Source organism: Triturus cristatus, chromosome 1_1 (assembly GCF_964204655.1).
Source record: "Triturus cristatus chromosome 1_1, aTriCri1.1, whole genome shotgun sequence".
Lineage (NCBI taxonomy): Eukaryota > Metazoa > Chordata > Amphibia > Caudata > Salamandridae > Triturus > Triturus cristatus.
In genome coordinates this window covers 147547308-147574896 of record NC_140579.1, presented here as the reverse complement: position 1 = coordinate 147574896, position 27589 = coordinate 147547308, and the positions used below count along the sequence as shown (strand labels likewise).

Below are 27589 nucleotides of genomic sequence, written 5' to 3'. Positions count from 1 at the left end.
TGTCTAGTTTCCGAGTCTCGACTTCCTAGTTGCTCCAGAAGTGTCCTAAAACTGCTTATTTCAGAACTGTACTATTTCTATCGATTATACGCATTACTCGTGAGTGTTTCCACTCTGCACCTGAATCCCGTGGGCCTCCCACTTCCTAACAGTTGGTAGTGTAGTGTAGCCCCAGCGATTCCCTAGGCCTACGCCTATTCTATTTCCGTGACAGTGGTCCTTATACCACTTCTTTAGTATATGGTTTGCGTGGCCCCTAGGGCCTAACTGTATTACTTACCTGTGTGACTTAATGTATGCTTGAATAAGACTGTGTTGTACTTACCTCGAATCTCATAAAGAGTGCTGAGGGTTTGACTAGAATAAATACACTTTATTTTATATATATATCTGCTGTGGTGTCCTTTCATTTGGTATTCAAGGGATTATATATGGTATCACAGCTGGCTTCACATGCCATTCAGAGTTTAGCCTAAGACTGCTCTTGTCCATGCTACCACTAGGATAGCTGGTCTATAAGGTTGACTTTACAACCAATCACCATAAGGGTTGTTTGGACTGATATAAGGTGTACACTAGAACTAGTGACATCATACATCAGGCCAACTTCTCACAATAAGCGCCACCAGTAACAAGAAATATAAAAAAGAAGTAGTTAGAATATAATTTCTGACTAGAAAAAGTCAAAATCAGTTAAGCTCAAGCTCCAGGTTCCTCACAGAAGGAGCCGGAAAAAAGAACTGACCTAACTGTCACCTGTGGTGCATGATGGGAGCAGGGTTCTCCTGTAGGCCTTAAAGGCAAAGTGCTCAGGGTCTCTTAGGCCTTAAAGGCGATGTGCCAGTTTCCTTTTCTGTACAGGGATGTTATTTATTTATGCAGCCTTCTTTAGGCTAATTGCCTGCCATTACCTGTTTTCTTTGATGAAAATAAAGAGTTTTTTGCGGAATGCTATTACTGTACATGTCCTTCTCTTACATTATATGTTTATGGGTTATTTACATACTAGAGAAATACATATAACTCTGGCTTCTTAGCCTATTGGATATGTTTATGGCGGCATATTTTTTATGTTATAAATGTATATGTGTATATTTATTTCGTACTATGTACTCCTTTTCTAATACATACACATATATATGTATTTTTGTATATGCTCCGGGTTCCCGCACGTGGGCGGAGATAATTCAGTGCTTATGACTATTGATGCGTATCCCCTGGAAGAGAACAAATGTTTCTCATGGATCACAGGAAGGGGAGCCTTGTAGTCATACGCTGTTTAGGGAAGTAAATAGTAAAAAACTGCAGCTTTAGGATTCCCTGCCTCCCACATGACCAAACTCACATTACCTCTGTCTGTTGCTGCGCAAAGGATCTGGACTTACTACTTCAAAGGTCCTGCCCCGTAGTATAGCTATTTGGAATCCGTGTATCCCGGCTCTTGCCACTCGCTGCTTTGCGCGCCCGTTTAAATAAACAGGTTGTCTCGTATTGCAGCCAATCAATGGGCGTGAGAATGGGACGGGGCGCACGTCAGCCTCGTAATTTCCTGCGCGCGTCCAGGTAGAGACTACATATGTCCCATGGAATCATGGGAACCGTAGTCTTGTATCTCGAATACGTAGTCCTGTTGTTTCTTGCCTATAAGAAACACCAATTCCCAACGTTACATGGGAATTGTAGTAAACCGATTGCTCATCAGAATCAAAGTCATGTTTTCGAGTAAACGGGAGGTAAGCTCATGTCACACTAGTTAGAGTTCATAATGAATGCCTTCTTTAGGTTTACTCAAGAGGTGGTCATGTGTGGAGTCTGAGTCTCATCGGTAGCACTGTGTTAATGAAACAGGAGCGTGCCTCGTTTTTATGGATCAGTTCGTATTTTTTCATTAAAGAAAGTGCCTATAATCAAGGATATGTTTATAACACAACAATCTAGTTATAGAATCTGATAGATGCCTATTCTCTATCGGCTAATATGATCTTGTGAAATCTGAAAGACGGGATTGAGAGGACAACAATGATAATGGCTAATCCACGTGTCTCATTTAGTTTCTATTCAGCGCATTCCATGGGATTAAGTCATTCAATCCTCGGTTGTCAGTTCCCAATTTGTAAACCCATCGTTGCTCTCTCTCCAGAAGTCTCTTGGTGATGTTAGGACCTTCTTTCACCTTTTCAATTATGGTCCATTCTAGGTCTTTGTCATTGTGATTCTTCCCCACGTAGTGGGCCATTAATTTTGTAGCTGTAATTGCTCTTCTGAGTGTGCTCCTATGTTCACCAATACGTAGCTTTACTTTCCAGGTTGTCATGCCGATATATTTGGATCCACACGGGCACACGATCATATAGACCACATTGGAGGTGTTGCAATTCGTGTGGTCTCTTTGTTCCCAGACTCAGGCTCCACACATGACCGCCTCTTGAATAAACTTAAAGAAGGCATTCGTCATGAACTCTAACTAGTGTGACATGAGCTTACCTCCCGTTTACTCGAAAACATTACTTTGATTCCGACGAGCAATCGGTTTACTACAATTCCCATGTAACGTTGGGAATTGGTGTTTCTTATAGGCAAGACACAACGAGACTACGTATTCAGGATACAAGACAATGGTTCCCATGATTACATAGGGCCTTTGTAGTCTCTACCTAGACGCGCGCAGAAAATGACGAGGCTGCAATACAGGCTGACCTGTTTATTTAAACGGATGCGAAAAGCAGCGAGTTGCAAGAGCTTGGATACACAGATACCAAATAGGTATACTACGGGGTAGGAACTTTGAAGTAGTAAGTCCAGATAGTTTGTGCAGCAACAGACAGAGGTAATGTGAGTTTGGTCATGTGGGAGGCAGGGAATCCCAAAGCTGCAGTTTTTCACTTTTTACTTCCCTAAACAGCGTGTGACTACAAGGCCCCCCTTCCCGTGATCCAAGAGAAACATTTGTTCCCCTCTAATTGGGTAAGAGCACATGTGCACATATGGCGAAAATGTGAAAAACGGATATGTAAATCTGTATTAAGACCGTATCCGAGATCGTAATAATAACTATCATGTGATCATTGTCGTTATGTACGAGTGAATATCATCTATATATTGGACTTTGAGTGTGTGTGTGGTTCACCATGGGATAAGGTAATTTGCACTTACGAGGATTAAATAAAGTGCGATATATTACGCATGCTGCCGATTGAGCAAGTTGAGATCAGTTGATCCAGTTCAGCTCTGGTTTTCGATAATTAATTATTGATCACGGAATGATGGGAATAAGAGCACCCGAGCATGATGGGTACACTAGGACTATGATTATTATACTGCATAATTGTATGTCTTCTGTCTCCTTTCATTCCCCTTACAGGCGGAATTTTTTCGTACACAAAGAAGGGTAAGTTACTTACCTGTAATCCTAGTTCTCTTCCAGGGGTATCCTCATCAAAGTCATAAGCACTGAATATTCCCGCCCATGTGCGGGGACCCCGGAAATAATAAAATTATATATGTAAAAAACATACATATATACAGCTCTGTATATGTATAAACATATATCATTTTTTCCAAGCAAATGCAGCCCCTATAAAAGAAAGGGCTAGGCAATGTATAAATACACATCCAATAATACATATAGGTATAATAAAACACCTAAATCTCTTTTTTTTTTTTTTTAATGAGGTAAACACTCATGAGAAAGCAAAAAAGAGAAAACTGTGGGAAACACAGATCTACAACACATTGCTAGCCTGCAGGCTGCATTGCAATACAATACCATAGAGACTGAAAAGCCCTGTATAGGTAAAAACTGGCACCGTGCCTTTAAGGCAGCCCTGGCTTCCATATCCCATCATGCCTCAGGGGTGACAGTTAGGTCAGTTGTTCTTTGCGGGACCGTAGTCCTAAACACAAAGATATATCCTTTCCATAATGAATAATACACTTCTTCTCATTTGCCTGGGGAGGCGGGTGGGTTGCTTATGACTTTGATGAGGATACCCCTGGAAGAGAACTAGGATTACAGGTAAGTAACTTACCCTTCTCTTCCAGGGGATCCTCATCAATAGTCATAAGCACTGAATAGAGTAGCAAGCCCACCTTCCACCTGCAGGCAAATGAAAAAATTGTACCACACATGGAGAAAGAAAAACCATGAAAATGATTATGTATGGAACAGATTCCTCAAGGAGGCTTGTCCTACTTGAGTGTCTGCTCTGATGTCCGAATCCAGACAATAATGTCTGGTAAAGGTGTGGACAGATCTCCAAGTGGCTGCCTTGCAGATCTCGGAGAGTGGGACATGATTGAGAAAAGCAGCGGTAGCCGCTTTTCCTCTTGTAGAATGCGCTTTAGGGCGCGCCCCCAACGGTTTTTGAGCCAGTTGGTAGGCCAATGTAATACTTGAAACAATCCACCTAGCAATGGAACGTTTGGATGCAGCAAAGCCCATACGGACAACCCCATAGTTCACAAACAATTGATCAGATTTCCTGACATTCTTAGCCCTATCTAGATATAATTTTAGGACCCTTTTGACATCTAAAGAATGCAACGCCCTCTCTGCCGGAGAGGAGGGGTTGGGAAAAAAGGTTGGTAAGGAGATGGCTTGGTTTACATGAAAATCCGATACCACCTTAGCTAGGAATGAAGGATGAGTCCTCATCACTACCCTATTCAGATGAAACGTAGTGTAGGGTTCTTTAGAACAGAGGGCCTGTATCTCACTGACCCTCCGTGCTGAAGTGATGGCTATTAAAAAGGCTGTCTTCCATGTGAGGTGCTGTAGGGTAGCCTTATGAATAGGCTCAAAAGGAGAACCCATGAGCCTTGACAGAACCAAGTTTAGCTCCCAGGAAGGAGAGGGAGGTCTAACAGGGGGATAGACTTTCTTGAGACCTTGCAAGAAATCCTTCACCACCTGCAACTTAAAAAATGACTGCTGCGAAGGCGAACGCCTGTATGCTGTTATGGCTGCTTGGTGAACTTTTATGGATGAAAATTTCAACCCTGCCCTCGCTAAATGTAGAAGATAGGGCAAAATTACATCCTCCTGGCATTTTGTTGGATCATAATGATGCTGAGCACACCATATGTAAAATCTTTTCCACTTACAGAAGTAGGAGTGGCTTGTCGAAGGCCTCCTGGCTTCCTTCAGTATGGACATACACTCTTGAGGGAGGTTCAGATGGCCATACTCGAGGACTTCAGGAGCCATGCTGTTAAGCTCAGCGAGGGAAGGCTGGGATGGTAAATCTTCCCCTGCATCTTGGATAACAAGTCCGGCCTGCACGGCAGCCGTTTGTGGGGGCGGATCGACATTTGCAGGAGATCCGTGTACCACCACTGCCTCGGCCAGTCCGGTGCTATGAGGATCATCTTGGTAGATGAATTCTGTAGCTTGGTCACCACCTTGGGGATGAGTGGGAGAGGCGGAAAAGCGTACACAAATGTCATTGACCAATTGATCAAAAGGGCATTCCCTAGGGATCCTGGCCGATGGTATCTTGAGGCGAAGCCTCGGCATTTTGTGTTGTGCTCGTCCGCGAATAGGTCCACTTGCGGACACCCCCATTCCCCGAAGATGTCTTCTAACACCTCGTCGTTTAGTACCCAGTCCTCTGGTTCTTGAAAATGACGACTGAGTAAGTCCGCTTCCACATTGAGTTCTCCTGGTAGGTGCACTGCTTTCAACGAGATGTTCCTTGCTAGGATCCAGTGCCACAGGGACTGAGCTTCCAGCGAGAGCGTCCTGGATCGAGTACCCCCCTGCTTGTTCAGGTAGTACATTGTGGTGGTATTGTCCGTCTGTACTAGAATGGTACTCGTCTTGATCGCAGGCAGGAACGCTTTGAGGGCTAGGTGGACTGCCCTGAGCTCCAGCATGTTGATGTGGTACAACTGCACGCTGCTGGACCACCGTCCCTGAGTTTGTAGAGACCCGAAATGCGCACCCCAGCCTTGAAGGGATGCGTCGGTGATTAAGGTCTGAGTTGGGGGTTCTTGATGGAAGGGGATCCCCACTTGTAGATTCAGTGGCTTCAGCCACCACTTGACTGACTGCCTGGCCGCTGAGGAAAGGCAAACTTTTTCTTCCCACAGGGAGTTCCTTTGATCCCATTTGTCCTCGAGATCTTGCTGGAGAGGACGCATCCTTAACCTGGCATTGGGCACTAGGAAAATGCAGGATGCCATGGCCCCTAGCAGAGATGAGATTTGTCTTGCCGACGACAGATTGTTGGATAGAATCTGTCTGCCTTTGAGGATAATGGATCAATGTCTTTCCTCCAAAGGAAACACTTTTCCTACTACGGAGTCTATAGTTGCACCCAGGTAGTGGATCCTCTGTGTTGGTGCAAAATTGGACTTTTTGGCATTCACTCTGAGACCCAACTCGCGACATAAGTTCAGGCAAAGCGACAGCTGCGATCGAACGCTCTGAGGCGATGGACCCTTTATTAGCCAGTCGTCTAGGTAGGGATAGACGAAGACTCCTGCGCGCTTCAGAGCAGCCGCTACTACTGCCACGCATTTTGTGAATACTCGAGGAGCTGACTTCAGGTCAAATGGAAGAACCTTGAACTGATAGTGAGAGTTCCCCACCACAAACCTGAGAAATTTTCGATTATTCCGTAGGATGGGAATATGGAAATATACGTCCTGAAGGTCAAGCGAACACATCCAATCGCCGAACCGGAGAAGAGGATATATTTGGTGGAGCGCCAGCATGCGAAATTTTTCCTTTCTTATGTGTTTGTTCAATATCCGTAGGTTCAAAATCTATTGCAGATTTGAGCAGAAGAGTCGCCACCTCTTCTTTGAGTTGCTTTAGATGCTGGGATGAATGAACAGGAGGAATCGATGGAGGGTGGCTTCGGAAACGAAGCGAGTACCCATGCCGCAGTATATTCAGAACCCACTTGTCCTTTGTGATGGATTGCCACTCTGGAAGATGATGCGCAACACTTCCTCCCACCGGAGCGGTGGACAGCATCGGAGGAAGCGGTTCCTCATTGCTTCCCTGGAGCCTTGTTTCCAGCGTTTGACTGCCTGTTGTTACCACGTCCCCTGGATGTTATGCGGGACTGGTATTGCTGTTTCTTTTGACCTTGCTGGTCCTGGTTCTTCTGCCACTGAGGGGTTTGAACCCTCTGCTGGTAGTTATGCCTGTCATTTCCCCTGCGGCGTCGAAACTCTTTCCTCTTTTCAAGCCCCAAGGCTTTCAAGGTCTCCAGTTCTGCCTTCATACGGGCCATTTCTTCGTCTGCATGAGACCCAAAAAGTGAACTACCCGAGAAAAGCAGATTTAGTATTCTCGCCTGCGCTTCCGGCTTCAAGGCCGTCAATCTGTGCCAAGATGATCTTCTGGCTGTGATTCCATGGGCATAAGAATGCGCTGCTAGGGTTGCCCCATCCGCCGCTGCACTTATGACCTGGTTAGAAACCAGACTTCCCTCGTGCAAAATGTCTTCAAAGTCCCGTCTGTCCTCCGCTGGAACTTTTTCAATGAACCTCTGGAGAGAGTCCCATAATGATCTATCGTAGCGCCCCAGAAGCGCTGAGGCGCTGGCCACCTTTAAGCCGGAAGATGCCAAGCCGCAAACTCTCCTCCCCCAAGAGTCTTGCGTCTTACTGTCCTTATCTGGTGGCACCGTTGAAGACCCAGCTACTGCATGCGTCTTTCTGGCAGCAGCGGTGAGGACAGAATCCGGTGGAGGATCTGATCTTAGAAACAGAGGATCTTCCGGAGCCGGACGGTACTTTTTTAGAATCCGCGCCGGCGCAGATTTGGTGGTCGCTGGCGTGAGAAAAATATCCATTACTGGTTGTATCAAACCAGGGACTAACGGCAACAGTGGGCGTGACACTGCATTAAGAGTTTCAAAGATTATGGAGGAGGTGATCTCCTGAACCGGCATTGGGATATTTAATTTTGTAGCTCCTCTACACAACACTTCCTGAAAAGTAGAGATATCATCCACCGGAGATACTCTAGAGGGTGGTGTCTCCGAGAGTGTCGGCGAATAATCCCTTCTGGATGATCTAGATGACGGGGAGGAGGAAGGGGTCCTACGGCGCCTTCTCTCCGATCTGGTCGACTCTCTCCTGTGGGAGGAGGATCTGGATTGCCTCCTTGGTGTTCGAGAGCGACGTCGAGATTCTCTTCCCCGAGAACGTGATCTGACCGGTCTCGCTGGGAAGTCCATGTCTCTTAACCTTGTTAGTGAGGCCTTAACTGCGTAAGACATAGCCGAGTCCTGAGGCATCTCTCTTGCGGGACTTTGAGGTATAGCATTTCCCTCTTCCAGTGGACTATTTTCTCTTGCAGGCACTGGAGATTGATGCACAATTTCCGGTGACTCGGATCTTGAACTCGAGCCCTCTGATCCTGAAGGCGAGATAGATATAAGACGTGGTGAATCATGTTCAGAAGTTGTATATACCAGTCTATGAGGGGATTTGCGCCTTGAGACTGGCCGGATCGTAAGGCGAACATGCGACACCTCCTGAGAACCCTCTGCAGAGGGCCGCCTTGACGGTGATAGGCCTATCACCGGAGACCTGGGACTTGACTCCTCGAGGATCAGTGGAGATTTTTCTTGCCTCGACGTCGAGAACCTCGTCGTCGACGGAGGGCTTGGTCTGAACGGAGGTCTAGACCCCGACAGGGAATCTCGCCTCGACGTTATGGACTTCTCCAAAGCCTTGGAGACCTGTGAGGACGGAGGCACCTGCCTCGACGTCGACTCCGACGGAGGCTTCCCCCTCGACGTCGGTCTTGACGGAGGCGCCTGCCTCGACGTCGAATGCTCCGACGACGAATGCCTTGACGTCGCAAATCTCTTCGCCGACGATCGATCTTTTCTCGACGGCGATCTTGGTCTTGACTGCGATCTTGGTCTCGACGTCGACGTAGACTTCGGAGTCGAACGCCTACGAACCTCTTGCGACATCGACTGATCTCTCCTCGACGTCGAATGATGTCCTTCCTTCGACGTCGAACGATGTCTCTGTCTTGACGTCGAGCGATCCTCTCTTGACGTCGAAAGATGCCTTTTTGACGTCGAACTGTGACGCCGATCCCTCGACGCCGATCTCTTAGACGTCAAAGTCGCCAACGACGAACGCATCCGCTTCGTCGCAGTATCTAAAGTCGACGACGATTTTCTTTTTGCAGCATGACTACCCCTGGACTCCTCACCTCTCAGCGACGATCCCGCCGCTGGAGTCTTCGACGCCGAGCCCGACGCCGATGGGGAGCAAACAGGGACCAGCTGCCTCGACGTCGACCGTTCTGATAAGCCGTAGAGTCTAGTCCTCTCTCTCTCCTTTAAAGTCCTTTTGGAAAGGTCTTTACAATGATGACATGTTGCTGGAGAGTGAGAATCCGGCAGGCAGACAATACACACCTAATGTGTGTCTGAAGAGGCCTTCTTTTTCCACAAGATGGACATGGAATAAATAAAGAAGGCATATTTCTGACAAAAATTGCAGAAAGTCAGTCAGAAAAATACAGGATACTAACTTCCTCCCAGATATTAATAAGAGGAAGTCCAAAAAATTACTATAAAGCAAATAATTCTTGACTAAAAAGTCAAAAAAGAAGAGAGCTGAATTCCAGGGTCCTGACTGAAGGAGCCGGAAAGAACAACTGACCTAACTGTCACCCCTGAGGCATGATGGGATATGGAAGCCAGGGCTGCCTTAAAGGCACGGTGCCAGTTTTTACCTATACAGGGCTTTTCAGTCTCTATGGTATTGTATTTCAATGCAGCCTGCAGGCTAGCAATGTGTTGTAGATCTGTGTTTCCCACAGTTTCCTCTTTTTTGGTTTCTCATGAGTGTTTACCTCATTAAAAAAAAAAAAAAAAAGAGATTTAGGTGTTTTATTATACCTATATGTATTATTGGATGTGTATTTATACATTGCCTAGCCTTTTCTTTTATAGGGGCTGCATTTGCTTGGAAAAAATGATATATGTTTATACATATACAGAGCTGTATATATGTATGTTTTTTACATATATAATTTTATTATTTCCGGGGTCCCCGCACATGGGCGGGAATATTCAGTGCTTATGACTATTGCTGAGGATCCCCTGGAAGAGAAGGGAGATACGTATACTCCCCATTGTGAGAAGTTGGCCTGATATATGATGTCACTAATTCTAGTGTACACCTTGTATCAGTCCAAACAACCCTTATGGTGATTGGTTGTAAAGTCAACCTTATAGACCAGCTATCCTAGTGGTAGCATGGACAAGAGCAGTCTTAGGCTAAACTCTGTATGGCATGTGAAGCCAGCTGTTATACCATTTGTAGTCCCTTGAATATCAAATGAAAGGACACCACTGCAGATATATATAAAAATAGAATGTATTTATTCTAGTCAAACCCTCAGCACTCTTTATGAGATTCGAGGTAAGTACAACACAGTCTTATTTAAGCATACATTAAGTCACACAGGTAAGTAATACAGTTAGGCCCTAGGGGCCACGCAAACCATATACTAAGTAAGTGGTATAATAACCACTGTCACGAACACAGGATAGGCCTAGGCCTAGGGAATCGCTGGGGCTACACTATACTACCAAAGGTTAGGAAGTGGGAGGCCCACGGGATTCAGGTGCAGAGTGGAAAACTTCACGCGTAATGCGTAAAAGTCGATAGAAATAGTAGTTATTAGAATTAAACAGTTTTAGGACACTTCTGGAATAGCTAGAAAGTCGAGACTTGGAAACTAGACCCTAGGATAGTCAGTACCCTTGTGAGCACCGGAGTACTCAAGTTACCTAGCCCACGGGCTGCGGGTGCATAGGTGTGAACTTGCGTCGGGTTTCGTCGTTGACTTCTATGGATGCCTGAAGGAAAGTTGCTGACAGGCAGTCAGTAAAGAGTGTACGGTGGATCCCAAGGATGGAATCAAGAAGGAAGGATACCTGCAAGCAGAAGGGACAGAGTCTAGGTCACCAGCCAGGAGCCGGGAAGGAACCAGGAAGGAACCAGGCGATGTCGTGCAGATGCAGGTGAAGAGGTGAAGCTTGTCGCAGCAGCCACGGGTACCAGGAGACGTCGAGGACGACCAGGACCAGGAGGCGAGCTGTCCCACGAAGGCTCTTGCTGTCGACGGAGTCGATATCGAGTCAGGACCCAACAAGCCTTGGCAAGCGGAACCCACGAAGGATGGAGGACTTGCTTCTGGTGCAGACCAGGAAGGTCTGGGGTGCTTCTCTTTCAGAGAGGAGCGGGTGCCAGTCTGGAGGAGGCGGACCAGCAAGATGAAAACAAAGGTTCGTCGTCGCAGAGGTCACTAGCCAACGGGCCAGCAACCGGACAACACGTCGAGCAACTCAGGTGCAGAAGGGCCCCACGCAGAACATGTGAAGTGTGGGGAGCTGATCTTCTTTGCAGATGGTGCTCGGGATGGGGGCTTCTCAATTCCCCAAGCACAGCCTCGAGGAAGCCTCAGAAGTCGCGCTAGTCAGTTACTAGCCACTTTTCCCAAGTCGCCGGTCCCACATCCCTCGTCGTCTCCACGGGTCTCAGCTTCGCTGCAGATGTGGATCTGGGTCAGAGGTGTCTGGAAGTCTCGGCGCTGGTCAGTCTCTGCATTCGTCCCTCGTAGGATCAGTCGCTGGATGGTGCCTGGTTGCCCAGGGTGGTCACTCCTTGGCCACAAGGGAGATTTCTTCAGTCTTCTTCCTGAGGTCAAATGTCGAAGGTCCAGAGTTTCTGTTCAAGTTGCAGATTCAGGTTAATCTAATTTAAACAGGGCTCAGCTACCTACTGATATACTGGGCTAGTGGGCTGGGCTACCTGCAAGGTCCCTCCTATGGGTGGGACCAGGAAGGGGAGTGGTTACACCCCCTTTCCTTTGTCCAGTTTCGCGCCAGAGCTGGGGCTGGAGTGCCCCAGCGCCGGTTTGAACTAGACTATGCATGGGACACCTTGTGTGCCCCAGGCAGTGTCTAGTTTCTTTCATCCCTCCCTGCCCCAATACACTAAGGCCTGTCTGGGGTGGTGCTAGCACCTCCCAAGGCAGGAGACCTATTGTCCGAGCCTCCGTCGCTGGAAGGTTTCCCAGCAGCAGGAGGTCAGACTTGTGTCTGTGGCAGCAGCATCCATTTTGTGATGCTGGGGCTCTGGTTAACTTTAACCGGGTAAGTAGGTTTCAACATGTCTTCTCCCTCTAGAAGGGAGGAATAATATCCTCATTGCCAGAAATGGTATGGGGGTATTATTCCAAAGTGTTAGACACCTTACACGACATGTTTTGATAAAGCCAAACCATAGTTACCATAACCGTTTCAGATTATAAGGTACTTTAAGAGTATATGGTAGGCTATATCATAGAACAGCTATAAGGACATGGTTCCGAAAGCTGCAGACAGGCTCAGCTCATGCTAGAGCACCATCTCACATGTTACCAAGCACTCTGCCTCCAGGATTTTTAAGGCCTGCCATAGGAGTGGCTTGATAGGTATACATGTGTCTATATATAAGGTAGGTATAGGAATACTACACCTAAGCAAGGAGTGATTACATGACCTTGCCCCAGCTGAGTGATCAGCCAGTTGTGTCATAATGGAAGGCCAGGCCAGGGGTGGCACAATACATGCTGCAGCCCCTGGTAGGCCTAGGGTACACCTATGCCCTGGGTACCTATGGTACACTATACAGGGGCCAATAAGGTGATCCTAACCAATTGGGTTATGCACCTAAAGTACATAGTATGAATTTAGAGAGAAAACAGCTGGGCTGTGGGTCTGATTAGCAGGCCCACAGCCACATCTAAGTCAAAAACCAGTGAAGCAAAAGCAAAAAGTGGGGGTGAACATAGAAAGCAGACCCTACTCTCCTACACCCATTATTATTTTCACAAAGGTTACCGCTTTCTGTACCTTCAACACAAATATATAGGACAAATTTTGGTCAACACCAGGGAGGGAATGTTTGTTGTGCCCTGATGAAAGCCCAGGACCTATATGGCCAATTTTGTGGGCTGAAACATGTTAGGACCAAAACCTCCAAAATGACCCGTTTTTTATCTTGTTTTAATATCCACTACGTCCCTGTGATTAAAAGGGATACCTGGGAAATGGAGTCGTTTTTTTAGCTTCAAGTCCCCCTGGCCTACATCTCCTAAGAGCTCCCTGAAATATGGTTGAGCCCACCCTGACCTTTAGGAGTTAATGTTAAGAATAATTTGTAGAGCGCACGTACACCGGTTGGTTTCATAGCGCTGTAGTAGGTCTTGTCCGTTACCTGCGGAGGAGTCAATTGTAGGCTTGTGCAAATAACCATGTTTTGAGTGACCTTCTGAATTTCAGAAGGTCAGTGCATGACCGGATCTCCAAGGGGAAGGAGTTCCACAGTCTAGGAGCAAGGGCTGCGAATCTGCAGCCTCCCAGATGTTTCCGCCTGAACTTGGGGGTGGAAAGAAGCCAGAGGTGAGCTGATCGCAGATTCCGGGAGGGGATGTACCTGTGTATCAGGTTGTTTATGAATATGGGATTTTGACCGTGCAAGGATTTGAAGATCAAGCAGCCAGCTTTAAAAGCGCAGGGTTGAGGGATGGGGAGCCAGTACAATTTCCTCATTAGCGGTGTCGCTGGTTGCCACCTGGATTGTTGAAGGATCAATCTGGTTGCCTGATTCTGGACTATCTGTAGCTGTGTGAACAGGTAGAGTGGCATGCCCAGGTAGACAGAGTTTGCATAGTCCAGGTGTGACAGAACAGTGGCTATTACAACCTGGGTCAAGGCTTCCTGCGTGAGTAGACGGCGAATCTTCCTGATCTTTCGCAGTTGAAAGAAGCATTTAGATATTACCGACCTGACCTGCGTTTTAAGTGAAACATCACTGTTTAGGGTGAGACCAAGTGTTTTTGCCGAGGAGGAAGGAATGGGCGGGGGCCCTAGCTCTGTCGGCCAGTAGTGTGGTCCCCAGAACTTATGGCTATCTCCAGTGAGGACTAGCTCTGTCTTGCCCGGATTTAGCTTAAGGTGGTTGTGATCCATCCACTTTTGGATGAACAGCATGGTAGCCTGACATTCGGTGACTGAGCTGTGTGAGTTGTCAACCGTAAAAACCAGCTGCAGGTCTTCCGCGTAATTGAAGACAGTCACCTCTCTGTCTTTGAGGGACTGAATCAGGGGAAGGATGTAGAGATTGAACAGCTGAGGGCAGAGTGAGGAGCCTTGCGGAACACCACACGCAGTTATTCATTTGGGGCGTTGAAGTGGCCTGAGCGAACGGCCTGGTACCAGTCTTCTAGGAATGAACTAAGCCATCTTGCGGCTACGCCCTTGATGCCCGCTTGCCTGACACGGTATGCCAGTATAGTGTGGTTGATCGTGTCAAAGGCGGCGGAGAGTTCCTGTAGTACTAGTGCCTAAGGGGAGCTTCCGGCAGCGTTATCACGGAGTGTGTCCAAGACAGCTAATATCACAGTTTCTGTGGAGTGTGCTGGGCGAAAGCCCGCCTGATGAGAGTCAAGATATTTTGATTCTTCCATGAAGTTAGACAGGCATTTTGCTACATGGGCCTCTAGTACTTTTGTCAAAAATGGGAGCAAGGAGATGGGGCGGTAGTTAGACAGGACTGTAGGGTCAACTCCAGGCTTTTTCAGGAGAGGAACCATGATGGCTTCTTTAAATGCAGTAGGAACGCAACCAGCCGAAAGAGAGTCATTCAGCAGGGCAAGGGCTGGGCCCGGGAATGCTGAGAGGGAGTCTTTTAGTATGTGAGGAGGGCAGCAGTCCGTGGGGGCCCCTGATTTGACTTTAGCCAGGAGGTCCTGGAAGGTCTCGGTGCTGATGGTTGGGAAACAGCTGAGCGTGCAGTTGTTGCTACACGTAACAAAGAGGGTCATAGTGGGGAGGTGTTTAGGAATGCTAGCTTTAATGGTAGTGATCATTGTGGTCGAGTGAACCCGATGATGAAGCATGACACCAATAGGGTGTGTGAGGGTTAAATAACAAAAAGGAATTGCTTCCTTCCCGCATTTCGTAAGGATTTATTTAGCTTCTAGAGCTCCGTTTAGTCTGTATACAATTTTGGTAGTGAATTTCTAATTGAGAGGAGGTAGCCACGTCCTCACCTCTCTTACCCCTTGTCTGCCGGTGGAGGGATCTCCACTGTCATAGTTGGTTTACAGTACTCTTCTCTGTTTTCCTATCCATGTTTACAGCAGACTGCTCACCCTTGTATATAAACCCGAGTCGAAACTCTTCTTTTTTGTTGTATCTGTGCTTACAACAGACTGCCCAGCCTCGTATATAAACCAGAGTGGATAGTCTTCTCTGTTGTCCTATCCATATTTACAGCAGACTGCCTATACTTGTATATAAACCATTGTAGACACTCGTTTCTTTTGTCCTATTCGTGTGTACAGAAGACTGCCTCGCCTCGTATATAAACCATAGTAGACACTCTTTTCTTTTGTCCTTTTTGTGTGTACAGCAGACTGTCTAGCCTTGTATATAAACCAGAGTAGACACTATTTTCTTTTGTACTGTCCGTGTTTACAGCAGACTGCCTATCCTTGTATATAAATGAAAGTAGACACTCTTCTCTTTCGTCTTATTGGTGTTTGTACCAGACTGCCCAGCCTCGGATATGATCCAGAGTAGCCACTCTTCTCTTATTTCCTACTCTTGTTTATAGCAGACTGCCTAGCCTCATATATAAACCATAGTAGACACTCTTTTCTTTTGTCCTATTCGTGTGTACAGCAGACTGCCTAGCCTCGCATATAAACCATAGTAAACACTCTTTTCTTTTGTCCTATTTGTGTGTACAGCGGACTGAGTAGCCTTATATATAAACCAGAGTAGAGCATTGTCTCTTTTGTCCTATCTGTGCTTATACAAGACTGCCCAGCCTCGTATATAAATCGGAGTAGACACTCTTTTCTTTTGCCCTATCCATGTTTATCCTGGACTGCGTAGCCTTGTATATAAACCAGAGTAGACACTCTTCCCTTCCATTGTATCTATGTTTACCATGGACTTCCTTGCCTCTTCTATAAGCCAGAGATTCCCTTTCCTCCTAGCCTGGCTTACCTTGTACTTCCTTGCCTCTTTGTATATAAACCAGAGTAGACACTCTTCTCTTTTGTGCTAACTGTGTTTACAGCAGACTACTTAGCCTTGTATATAAACCAGAGTAGAAACTCATCTCTGTTGTCGTATCTATGTTTACAGCAGACTACCTATCCTTGTATATAAACCAGAGTATACATTCTTCTCTTTTGTCCTATATGTGCTTACACCAGACTGCCCAGCCTCGTATATAAACTAGAGTAGACCCTCTTCTCTGTTGTCCTATCCATGTTTACACCAGACTGCCCAGCCTTGTATTACCACCAGAGTAGACAGTCTTCTCTTTTGACCTATCCATGTTTATCCTGGACTGCCTAGCCTCGTATATAAACCAGAGTAGACAGTCTTCTCTTTTGTCCTATCCATGTTTACCCTGGACTGCCTAGCCTCGTATATAAACCAGAGAAACACTGTTCCCTTCCGTCGTATCCATGTTTACCATGGGCTTCCTTGCCTCTCCTTATATAAACCAGTGATTCTCATCCCTCCTAGCCTTGCTTACCTTGCACTTCCTTGCCTCTCTGTATATAATAATAATACACACAAAGAGGAGTAGAGAGTAATGATCTCGGTGATGGCACGAGCTAAGTGTGAAAATACTGTCCTCACTCACAAGGTTGTGACATGCTTCATCATTGATTTATACAAGGACAAGGGTACCCATTAGGTAAAACAAGGACCTTGGGTAGTGATTTTTTACAAAAACAATGGTCCTTGATAAGGCTCAGTATTAATAGAAATGAATATAGAATGCAATCTCTTCTATATAGTCACTGTCCATCTGGACAGTGAGATTTAATCAATAAATACGTTAAACAATTCTCAGCGACACATGAATAAAGTGGGACACAGTCCTGTATCCTACATGGAACATTTAGACATAAAAGAACAGACAATCAGGCAAAACAACAAGGCTTATTGGTAAATATTTGTGGTTAAACAAGTGTAATGGACAACCAAAAACTGTTACAAATTAAATATGAATACGTTTGTATACACGGTTTAAAAAGTCGACGATGTTTCGATCCCTTCTAGACACATAATGGGATAATCATCAGGACAAACTGAAATAATTGCCTGAAAGACATACAACTCGGTGAGGCAATGGTCGTAGTTTGTTGAAGCGCAGGAAGACTGGAGAAATCCGCGGGGAAGGTTGTGGGGCTAGGTACTTGGTGATTACTGTGACATGTGATGGTATAAATGGTTTCTCAAGTACAGTCCAATTAAAATCATCATGTCGATGTTTTGTTTCTAGAAAATGTCTCGTGAGTTTGGTAGTCTGTTTTTTTACACCTAATGGTGCTCTTACGTTCAGAAATCCTGACTTTGATTTTACGAGTAGTCATGCCAACTTATTGATAATTACAGGAACATGTAATTAGATATATCAGTCTGTCACTGTTACAATTTGTGAATCTGTTTTGAATCCACGGTCTGGTAGTGCCTATATCAATTGATTTAGAAGGTTTTGTCTGGGGCAGCCCGCACAGTTACCACATGGGAAATGACCCTGGATAGCAGGTAGATTCCACAGCGTACTCTCTTTTTGGCAAGGTCTAGTTCTAGGTCTCGTATGCACAAATTGATCTCTTAAATATTTGCCTCTCTTGAATGCAAAGAGTGGTGATGGAATATGTTCTCTCCCCACATTCAATATATGCCAGTGTTTGTGAACACTCTTCTGGATCTTATTAGACAGAACACTGAAGGTGTTAACAAAAGTCATCCGATTCATAGGTGGTTTCAATACTGGAGGGTCTAGCAGAGCCTCTCTGTTGTTGTTGGCAGCCCGTTTGAAAGCACGCCGTATTCGTTTCTTGGGATATTTTCTGGTACGCAATTGTACTGAAAGAGCTGCAGAATGGTGTTCAAATGCATCTCTTTCAGAGCAATTGCGGCGTATCCGAAGAAACTGAGCATATGGAAGATTATCGCGAAGTGACCTGGCGTGATGGTTCTCATAGCTCAATAGGGAATTTCTGGCCATAGGTTTCTTATACAGTTCACTTACAAGGCCCGTGGAAGTGGAACAAATCAAGAGGTCTAGGAAAGCCAATTTGTTTTTTTTGATTTCCACCGTAAACCTCAAGTAATCATTCCTCATATGCAACCAATTCAGAAATGTCAGAATCGATTCTTGATCCCCCCGCCAGACAACCTGGATGTCATCTATATAACGCTTCCATAAGCAAATAGACTGACGGAAGGGATTAGTCTCTGATAGCACATGTTGTTGTTCAAATCCATGAACATACAGATTGGCTAGACTTGGAGCAAAAATGCTTCCCATACTAGTACCGGAAGTCTGTAAGTAGATTGTATCTTCAGAGCAGAAGAAGTTCTCTTTCATTGCTAATTGTGCACATGACATTATAAATTGTACTGGTGTTCAGGAGTCCAAATTTATACTGTCTAGTAAGCTATGAATAGCATCAAGTGTCTCATCCTGTGGAATGGAAGTATAAAGGGACTCCACATCAAATGACACTAGATAATCAGTGTATAGATTGAATTCAACATCGGGTAAAAGACGTAAAACATCTTTGGTATCTTGTAAATATGTCGGCATCTCCTTGACCAATGGTCGCAAAAAGAAGTCCACAAATGTGGATAAAGGTTCTAAAATAGAACCTAATCCTGAAATAATAGGTCGTCCTGGTGGTGGTCGTTGCGGTTTATGTACTTTGGGAAGTACATAGAAATACGGCATAATAGGACGTTCCGTCTGTAAGAAGGCAGCCCCTTGGTTGGTAATCCAGCCCTCATTGCTGGCTTCCTCAACCATAGTAGCAATCTGTGTCTTTAATTTCTCTGTGGGATCTGTTTTTAGAGGACGATATGATCTTCTGTCCCCAAGTTGTCGAAGACATTCCGTTCGATATACCTCGGTGTCTAGTATGACAATGGCACCGCCCTTGTCTGCCGGTTTAATGATCACTTGATCATCTGCCATAAGTGTCCTGAGTGCTTGTTGTTCATTTTTAGGAAGATTACAAAAAGAACTCTTATCTGTCAAGAGCAATGCTTCAACATCAGCCCTCACAGCTTTCTCAAAGGTTTGCACCTGAACTGGAGCCAAGTGTGTCGGAGGGTTGAATGTAGATCTCTTTTTCAAACCCGTGTTGGTATCTTCACAATCTCGATTCTCTTCTGAGTTTTTTCCTTTAAACATGAAGTGAAGGCGTATTTTATGAAAAAACTTAGCAAGTTCACAATGTGTCAAGAAAGGATCTCCTGCGTTCGTATGGACAAACCTCAAGCCCCTATTTAGCACTGATTGTTCATCTGGGGTCATAATGCGAGAGCTCAGATCAACAATTAGGTTGTCTCAGTGCTGGTCCCCGGTTGCTGTAAGGTTTTCTTCTTGTTGCTCCGAGTTCCTATTGGGGATGGTGGGGGGCTCCAGTGTACTTGGGCCTGTTGAGTTCTTCTTCTTCCCCTGGAGCGCCCTCGGCCAAAACCTAAAAAAGGTTGATTATTAAAATGTTGCTGGTACTGAGGTGGAGGATAGGGGCCCATTGGTGGGCCACCTAATGGTTGAAATGGTGGAGCAGGCATTCCCCAGTGATTCAGGGGCCACCATTGTTGAAACTGCTGAGGTGCCGGACCGTATCGCCAGGGCCGGTTGTTTCTTCCACGACCTCTTCTTTGTTGGCCATTTTTGGTGGAAGAATCAGAGTCACTAGAACCTTCACCAGAGCTTGTGGTCCCATAGGAGGACCCAGGTCATTGTCCTCTACGGATAAATTCAGGTGGTACATAATTATCACAAATGTAGGGATATACCCGTTCCTGTGTGAATCGTGATAAGTCCTTCTTGAATTTTTCTTTTTTAGTCATCAAGATTGAATCTTTGAATTCTTTATTTGACTTATTTGATTCCTCCAGATTTTTTTTATAAACAGCAGCCGTAATGGTCGTTTTAATTTGTGATTCCAGCAATTGTATTTCAATTAGAATGGTATCTGCCAGGCGCTTAACAGTCCTAATTGTTCAGAGGTCGTGGAAGAAACAACCGGCCCTGGAGATACGGTCCGGCACCTCAGCAGTTTCAACAATGGTGGCCCCTGAATCCCTGGGGAATGCCTGCTCCACCATTTCACGTTGGTCACGAAAGTTTCATCGTTTTTGGAGATCGTGTCTTGACCGTAAGATGAACTACATCTCCCAATATGCCTGGTATTGGTAGCATTGCTTTTTGCTGATTTTGCTTGTTTCATACATTACCCTTCAAAGAGTGCATGTATAGAAATTACCGCGATTTATGCAATCTGCATCTTTTGCCAAGTAGTAGCCACGAAAGCTTTTTTCCGCTTTTTAAGAACGTGTCTTGATCGTATGATGAACTACATTTCCCAGCATGCCTGGTATTGGATACACTGTTTGTTGCTGCCTTTTCTTGATTTTTCTTGGGGCATACATTACCTTTCATAGACTGTATGTATAATAATTATCGCAATTTATGCTTATTTCACCTCTCGCTGAATAATTATTATTGTCATCTAAAACGCGAGACTTGTTCACATGACGAACGCGGTATGCGGAAGGACTTGGAGTTCCCTCTTTAAGACCGACATGAGTACAGGGACGGTACCTTCCCCTCGGCTCTTTACAAACCCGGGGTACTGACGGATAGGTAAGCGAGACCTCAGGTTGCTGGAGAAAGATTCTGTACGGTTTGACATTGACATATCGAGTGTGATTTCGTTTTGAGTTGGCTGTGCCATATTAACGCTGGTTATTACGTACAGACCAACTTACTTCGGTGCTTGTCTTGTTTGAACATAGCAGTTAGGCAATTTACCTTTATGCAACACAGTGTAGCGTGACGCGTCTTTTTGGCATTTGAATTACATGTTAACTTTTAATTACACGCTACCTTTCATACTGGGTCTTTGTCTTTCTAGAAATTGCCCATGTCTTTGGCAGCTGGTAAGCTTCTTCTTACTTGCAATCCAGTGTATTCTAGTTCCGGCTAAGTGTTAGTTGGTAGACTACATGTTGTATAATAGAGTCTATGCATTTGATGGAGAACTGGCTTGTTTTGAATTATGGTTAACAATGAACAAGCCTTTTGCTTTATTGAAGACGACTTTGCTCATTTAATATCTTGAGCTATCCTTTTGCCTTATGTAAAGATGACACTTTCTATTGATCTCTCAGCTACTGTGAGCACGAGTAAATATTTGGATATATGAGCCTTCATATTAGACTAAGTACCAGTTTGTGCTTGGTCTTTTTCATCATTTTTCAATCACTGTTGACATTCTTTAAACATAACAGTTTTTAAACTGATTAAACAATACTCTGAGCACTCTCTTGCTCTTTGTATCCCCTACAGAGCGGGGCCTCAATATCCTGAGCCGTTGCCAGGCGAGGTGAGGTGCCTTCCTCACAGTACACGGGTAAGGCTTTGTCTGCCATTATAGCAATTGGATGATAATTGATATTTCACTAGAACCTATAATAAATGTAAGGTTTACTAGACACACGATAGGTGATTTATCTTTTCTGTGTTTACCTATTTTTTACAGATACCCACAGTATTCGTGACACAGCTGTGGATTTGAATACCTACAAATTCAGGTTACATGGTTGAGTCTGTTCCAACTTTGTTTCTGATGGCTACTTATTGTATTGTATATATTTTTTGCACTTCATTTGGGCACATTTTTTCACAGTAGTATTCTATACAGTGTTTGGTCTTGAAGAAAGCCGTGGACTTAAATAGTCCTCAAGGCAGAAACATGTCGACCTTTAGACACAGACAGTTATTATGTTAAAACTGTCACTGCACCATTTTTAACCTGACCCTTAAGGGACATCTAATAAAATTTCTCCCGCAGGGGTCATTTTATATTTCATTTTCACATTGTTCACATACTGCGTCCTTCACTCCCCTAATAATAATATTCCTTCATATCTAGTGGATCAGATTACTCCTACAAAAACATCCGTGAGCTCCCCCTCATAGGTGAGGGGTTGTAGCCCTTGGTGTCACTAGCGTGGCGCTAGGAAGAGACCCAGATGATGAAGCATGTCACTTCGGTGAGTGATGGGAATCCGTCCTACCAATAGTTATGCCCAGACAAGTCTTCTGGTCATTCCAAATATTATGTTGTGTTGTTCAAGAAAACCTTAGTAAACTTTAGACCCGTGGATATCGTTGTTGTTTAGGGTATCCCTATATAACACGCTTTTGTTGTACTGTAGGGATAATAACAAGCAGAGATTCTCGTTAATCGGGCGTGAAATAAAACCATTATTCACACAGTGCTGTTTTTCAGCTCGTTTGCACCACCATGTATTTGGTGTCTGGCCATAGTCGGTACTGCACACTGTATGCATATCCATACTCAGACATGTCATCCATACTCTGGGTAAGTTTACCTTACAAATATATCCGCAGGTAGTTATACGTTACTGGACTAGAGTACTCTGTATATAAACCATAGTAGACACTCTCCTTACGTCCTGCCCATGTTTACCCTGGACTGCCTAGCTTTGCATATATACCATAGTGGACATTCTTCCCTTCCATGCTTACCTTGCGGATCCTAATCTATCATTATGTGGATAGTATACAGGCCCCATCATCCTAGCCTTTCCCTGCTTTCTTTGGACTTCTGATTTCTGTGGGATCAGTACCAGAGCAGCCAGAATGCCCTTCCTTTCCATCCATACACCCATAGCTTTCCGGTCCCTGTAATGTATGCACTAGTTCAGATATTCTTTCCTTCATTCCATTCCATCCTTGCTTGGCCTTTCTTATCTCTGCTGCACATGAACCAGTACCCCTTCACCTCCCTTCTCTGATCACTTTGGCCTTGACCGTGCTCTGCAGGAAGTGCATGAACCAGTATCCCTCTGCCTCCCACCCCTGCTCTGCAGGATGTGCATGAACCAGTACCCATATGCCTCCCACCCCTACTCACCTTGGCCTTGCCCGTTCTCTGCAGCATGTGCATGAACCACCACCCCACTCACCTATGCCTTGCCCGAGCTCTGCAGGACGTGCCTGAACCCCCCACTCCCGCTCATCTTGGCCTTGCCCATTCTCTATAGCCTGTTCATAAACCCCCCACCCCTGCTCACCTTGGCCCTGCACATGCTCTCCAGATGTGAATGAACCCGCACCCCAGTACCTCCCACTCCCGCTTACCTAGGCCTTGCCCATTCTCTGCAGCATGTGCATGAACCCCCTCCCACCCCCACCTCCTTCCCAGCACCCCCGCTCACCTTGGCCTTGCCCGTGCTCTGCAGGATGTGCACCAGAGCACACGCCACCTCCTCCTTGCTCTTGACGCTGAGCACCGGCTCCAGCACTGCGCAGAGCATGCGGTAGTTGTTGGTGACGTACTCGGCGAACTCCTTGTACAGCTCCATGGGCAGGATGCTCATGGTCTGAAAGCGCGCCTTGACGCGGATGGACGGGCAGCTGGACTTGCTCTTGCCCGAGCTGGGCTGGCTCACCGGGTACCACTGCTCGACGAACTGCCGCCCGCTGATGCTGGTGATGGGCACGTTCACCATGCCCACGTAGTTGCTCTTGTCCTTCTTGCGCTTCTTGTCCGTGTCCTTGTAGAGGTGCAGCCGCACGTTGCGCACCAGCGGCAGGTTGTTGAACTCGAAGTGCTCCCCCCAGAAGACATTGTCCGTCCTGACCTTGCTGGTGGTGCGCGCGTACAGCATGTCGTCCAGGCACAGCTCGCAGTAGTAGCGCTTCTTGGGGGGCAGGTCCCGGGCCTCGATGATCCAGAGCTTGAGGACATTGTCCACTCGGCGGCTGTTGTCCTGCCATGGCAAGCGAGAGGGAGATAAAAGTAAGGAAGGACGGTAGGGGAAGAAAAAGAGAGAGGAGAGATAGAGGGAAAGAGAGAGGGGAAGAAAGGGAGGCAGATGGAAAGAGAAAAAGGGGAAGAAAGGGAGAGAGAAGGAAAGAGAGAGAAGGAAAGACATAGGGGAAGAAAGGGAGAGAGAGGGTGACAGAGAGAGAAAAAGAGGGGAAGAAAGGGAGAGAGGGGGAGCGGGAGAGAGAGAGAGCGAAGGAGAGAAAGGTAGAGGGAAAGAGAAAGTGGGAAAAAGAGAGAGGGAGAGAAAGAGGGAGAGAGAGAGAGGGAGAGAAAGGGAAAGAGGGAGGGATAGAAAGAGGGAAGAGAGAGGGAGAGAGAGAGAGATAGAGGGAAAGAGGGAGATACAAGGGAGAGAGAGAGAGAAAGATAGAGAGAGGGATAGAGAAATAGGGAAAGATAGGGAGAGAAAGAGGGAGAGAGATGGAAAGAGGGAGGGAAAGGGGGAGAGAGAGGGAAAGAGGGAGGGAGAGAGAGGGGAGAGAGAAAGAGAGAGAAAAGAGGGAGAGAGAGAGAGAGGGAAAGGGAGAGGGGTAAGAGAGGGAAAGAGAGAGGGAAAGAGAGCTAGACAGAGAGAGAGAGAGAGAGAGAGGGAAAGAGAGAGGGAGGGAAAGAGAAAGGAAAAGAGAGGGAAAGTGGGAGAGAGGGGGAGAGAGAGAGAGAGGGAGAGAGAGGGAAAGAGAGAGAGAGAGGGGGGGAGAGAAAGAGAGAGAGGGAGAGAGAGTGAAGGAGAGAGAGAGAGAGGGGGAGAGAAAGAGAGCGAGGGAGAGAGAGGGAAAGAGAGAGGGGTAGAGAAACAGAGAGAGGGAAAGAGAGAGACAGGGAGGGGAAGAAAGGTAGAGAGAAAGAGGGAAACAAAGAGAGAGGGAGAGAAAGAGAGAGGGAAAGAAGGAAGAGAGAGGAAAACAGAGAGAGAGGCAAAGAGAGCGAGGGAGAGAGAGGGAGGCAAAGAGAGAGGGATAGCAAGAGAAAGGGAGAGAAAGTGAGGGAGAGAGAGCGGGGGCGAGAGAGAGGGGAGAAAGAGCAAGAGAGTGAGATATAGGGAAAGAGAGAGAGAGGGAAAAAGAGTAACCCTGGGCGGTGAAATCCGCTCCGCTCTACGAGTTTGCAGAGTTTTCCACACTTCGCGTTACGCGGAGCTCCTGGAGTTCCGAAAAACTCCGCTCCGCATAGCGGAGTTTTTTTCCTCGCTCGCCCTCGTCAACATCAAGTTGGCGAGCGCGGAAAATCCACCTCCCGGCGAGATTTTTCCTAATTTGCGATCGTCATTGTCAAGTTGGCGAGCCGGAGCGTGGAAAACCAACCTCCCGGCGAGATTTCTCAACACGGGCGGTCGGATTTCTCATTGCAAGGGGTCGCGTGTTCTCGCGACCGCTCTCATTAAGAAACCGCCTGTTCGCGTTGAGAAAGCTGCTGCTCAGGTAAAAAATCTACTCGAGCAGCAGAAAGAAAGCAACGTCCGCTTGCGCTGTGCATGGTGCCGTTCGCGATGATTGCACAGTGCGGACAAACACCCGGCACTGAAAATCACTGCGTACTGCATTTATCTAACGCACTCTGTCGCTTGCGGAGCTTCGCGTAGTGCGGCAGAGTTTTTTTTGTACTTCGTGGAGTTCCGTGTAGCCCAACTCTGCGAACTCCGCCCAGGCTTAAAAAAGAGAGTGACAAAGAGAGAGGAAATAGAGAGAGAGAGAGAAAGAGAGTGAGAGAGGGGGAAAGAGGGGAAGAGAGAGAGGAGAAAAGAGAGAGATGTGGAAAGAGAGGGAAAGAGAGGGGGGGAAAAGAGAGAAAGAGAGAGGGTTAAGCGAGAGAGGGAAAGAGGGTGACAGAGAGGGAGAGAGAGGGGAAGAGAGGGAGGGAAAGTGAGGAAAAGGGAGGGAGTGAGAAAGAGAGAGAGAGGGACACAGAGAGAGAAAGGGAAAAAGAGAGAGGGATCGAAGAAGGTGAAGGAGAAGAACGTGGCGAGAGAATAAAAGAAAGGGGATGACAGCTGAGAAAGAAACAAAGAGCATACTCACAAGAGGTAAGGAAGAAAGTGCTGAGAGAAAGGCTGGGCTAGATAGGGACTGGTATTGAGAGAGAGAATGCCTTGAAACAATAATTGTCTGTACTTAAATACATTCACTGCCTTCACAGAGAGAAGGGCAATTTGAATAACAAGCCTTGTCACAGGGAAGCCTGAATATCTGACAGTTTCCATGAATGGCACAACTTTCTTTTTTTTTGTTTTTTAACTTTTCCACTTGTCTAACATCCATTAGTGCCCAGACCTCCCACCTGTGCAGTTTCATTAGGAATATTTTAATACAGTTCAGTGCCAGCCATCTGGCCGGTCAATCCAATGTTGCAAGGTCTGTGCAGAAAACCAGAAAGGTTACCGCTTAGTGCTCATGTTTCTGATGATGCCTTAACGGATAACAGACTCAAAATACACAGCAAAAAATCTAGACTCCTGGTGAGAAAGGAAAAGAAACAAGCTAGGGAACTCACTGAGAAACAGAGCGAGCAAGAGATGATAAAGGGAGGAGAAAGAGTAGCTCAGGAGACAGAAAGAGCGAGAGAAAGATAGGACAATGAGGGAAAAGAAAGAAGAAGAGAGGGGGTGAGACAGGAAGTGAAATATAGGAGAGCAGCAGAGTGAATGACTGGAGACTGTGTGTGGGTGAGTGAACTTGAGCGCGTATATGAGTTTTGTGTTTGTGAGAACGAGGGAACAGGCGAGAAATATGGAAAGCAAAAGAGACAGGAGCAGGGTGTGTCTATCCTTATATCTTGCTCCCATCCACTAATTGTCATACCTGTGATGTTGCTCTTTCTAGTTCACTAAGTTCCCATTTATCACATCAAGTGACCAACTCTCTCTTGTATGCTGATCTCACATCTCGAGCCTATCTGTTTTGGAATGCATTTACCTGTCAATGCATTCCAAAACTGAATTTACCAAAGGCAACACACAACACTATACAAAACTCCAAACACAAAAATAAACCTCTACACACACGCATGTACCCCAATATACGCTTGTTCATCTCGCTGTGTGCCCATCTAGCTAGATCTGTACCTGCCAGTCTCGCTGTGGCCCATACGTATTAATATGTGTCATCTATCTGTAATCTGCAAGCATACCCATGTATCTTGATAGGTTCCCTTCTATCTTGATATGAGCTCATCTATCATGATATATAACCATATATCTCGATACGTGTCATCTCCTCATTGTGTGCCTATCTTTCTTGGTATGTATTCATCTATCTGTTTACATGCCCATGTGTACCAGTTGATCTCAATATGTGCCCATCTCTCGATATGTCACCATTTAGTATGGCATGCATCTATCTTGATATATAGGCATCTGTCTTGACATCTACTCATCTATTTCAATATGTACGGATCTATTCCGGCGTCTCACTATGTAAACACCTATGTCGACGTGCCGCCACCTATTTTGCTGGAAACTATATGATCCCTATGTGTGCCCTTATATCGCAATATATGGCTGTCTTTCTTGATACGTGGCAGTCTATCTCAGTATGTACAACCCTTATATTTCAATACGAGACGCTCTTTCTGTATAGCCGGCCATGTCGCTCAATTTGTCATTCGGTTCATATTTCTTCTTCCCCATTTCCACCTACACAGAGG

The 27589-nt window shown here is 46.1% G+C and overlaps 1 protein-coding gene across 6 annotated transcripts in view; it reads right to left on the bottom strand.

Moving 5' to 3' along the window:
• The window catches only part of SYNGAP1 (synaptic Ras GTPase activating protein 1), a 1959930-nt gene that overhangs the window by 467433 nt on the left and 1464908 nt on the right, over positions 1-27589 (bottom strand). For all 6 annotated transcript variants that reach the window (XM_085623761.1, XM_085623749.1, XM_085623769.1 and 3 more), the window contains one exon: positions 23337-23891. In XM_085623761.1, the coding sequence (XP_085479887.1) occupies positions 23337-23891 (555 nt within the window). The remainder of the gene's footprint in view (positions 1-23336; positions 23892-27589) is intronic.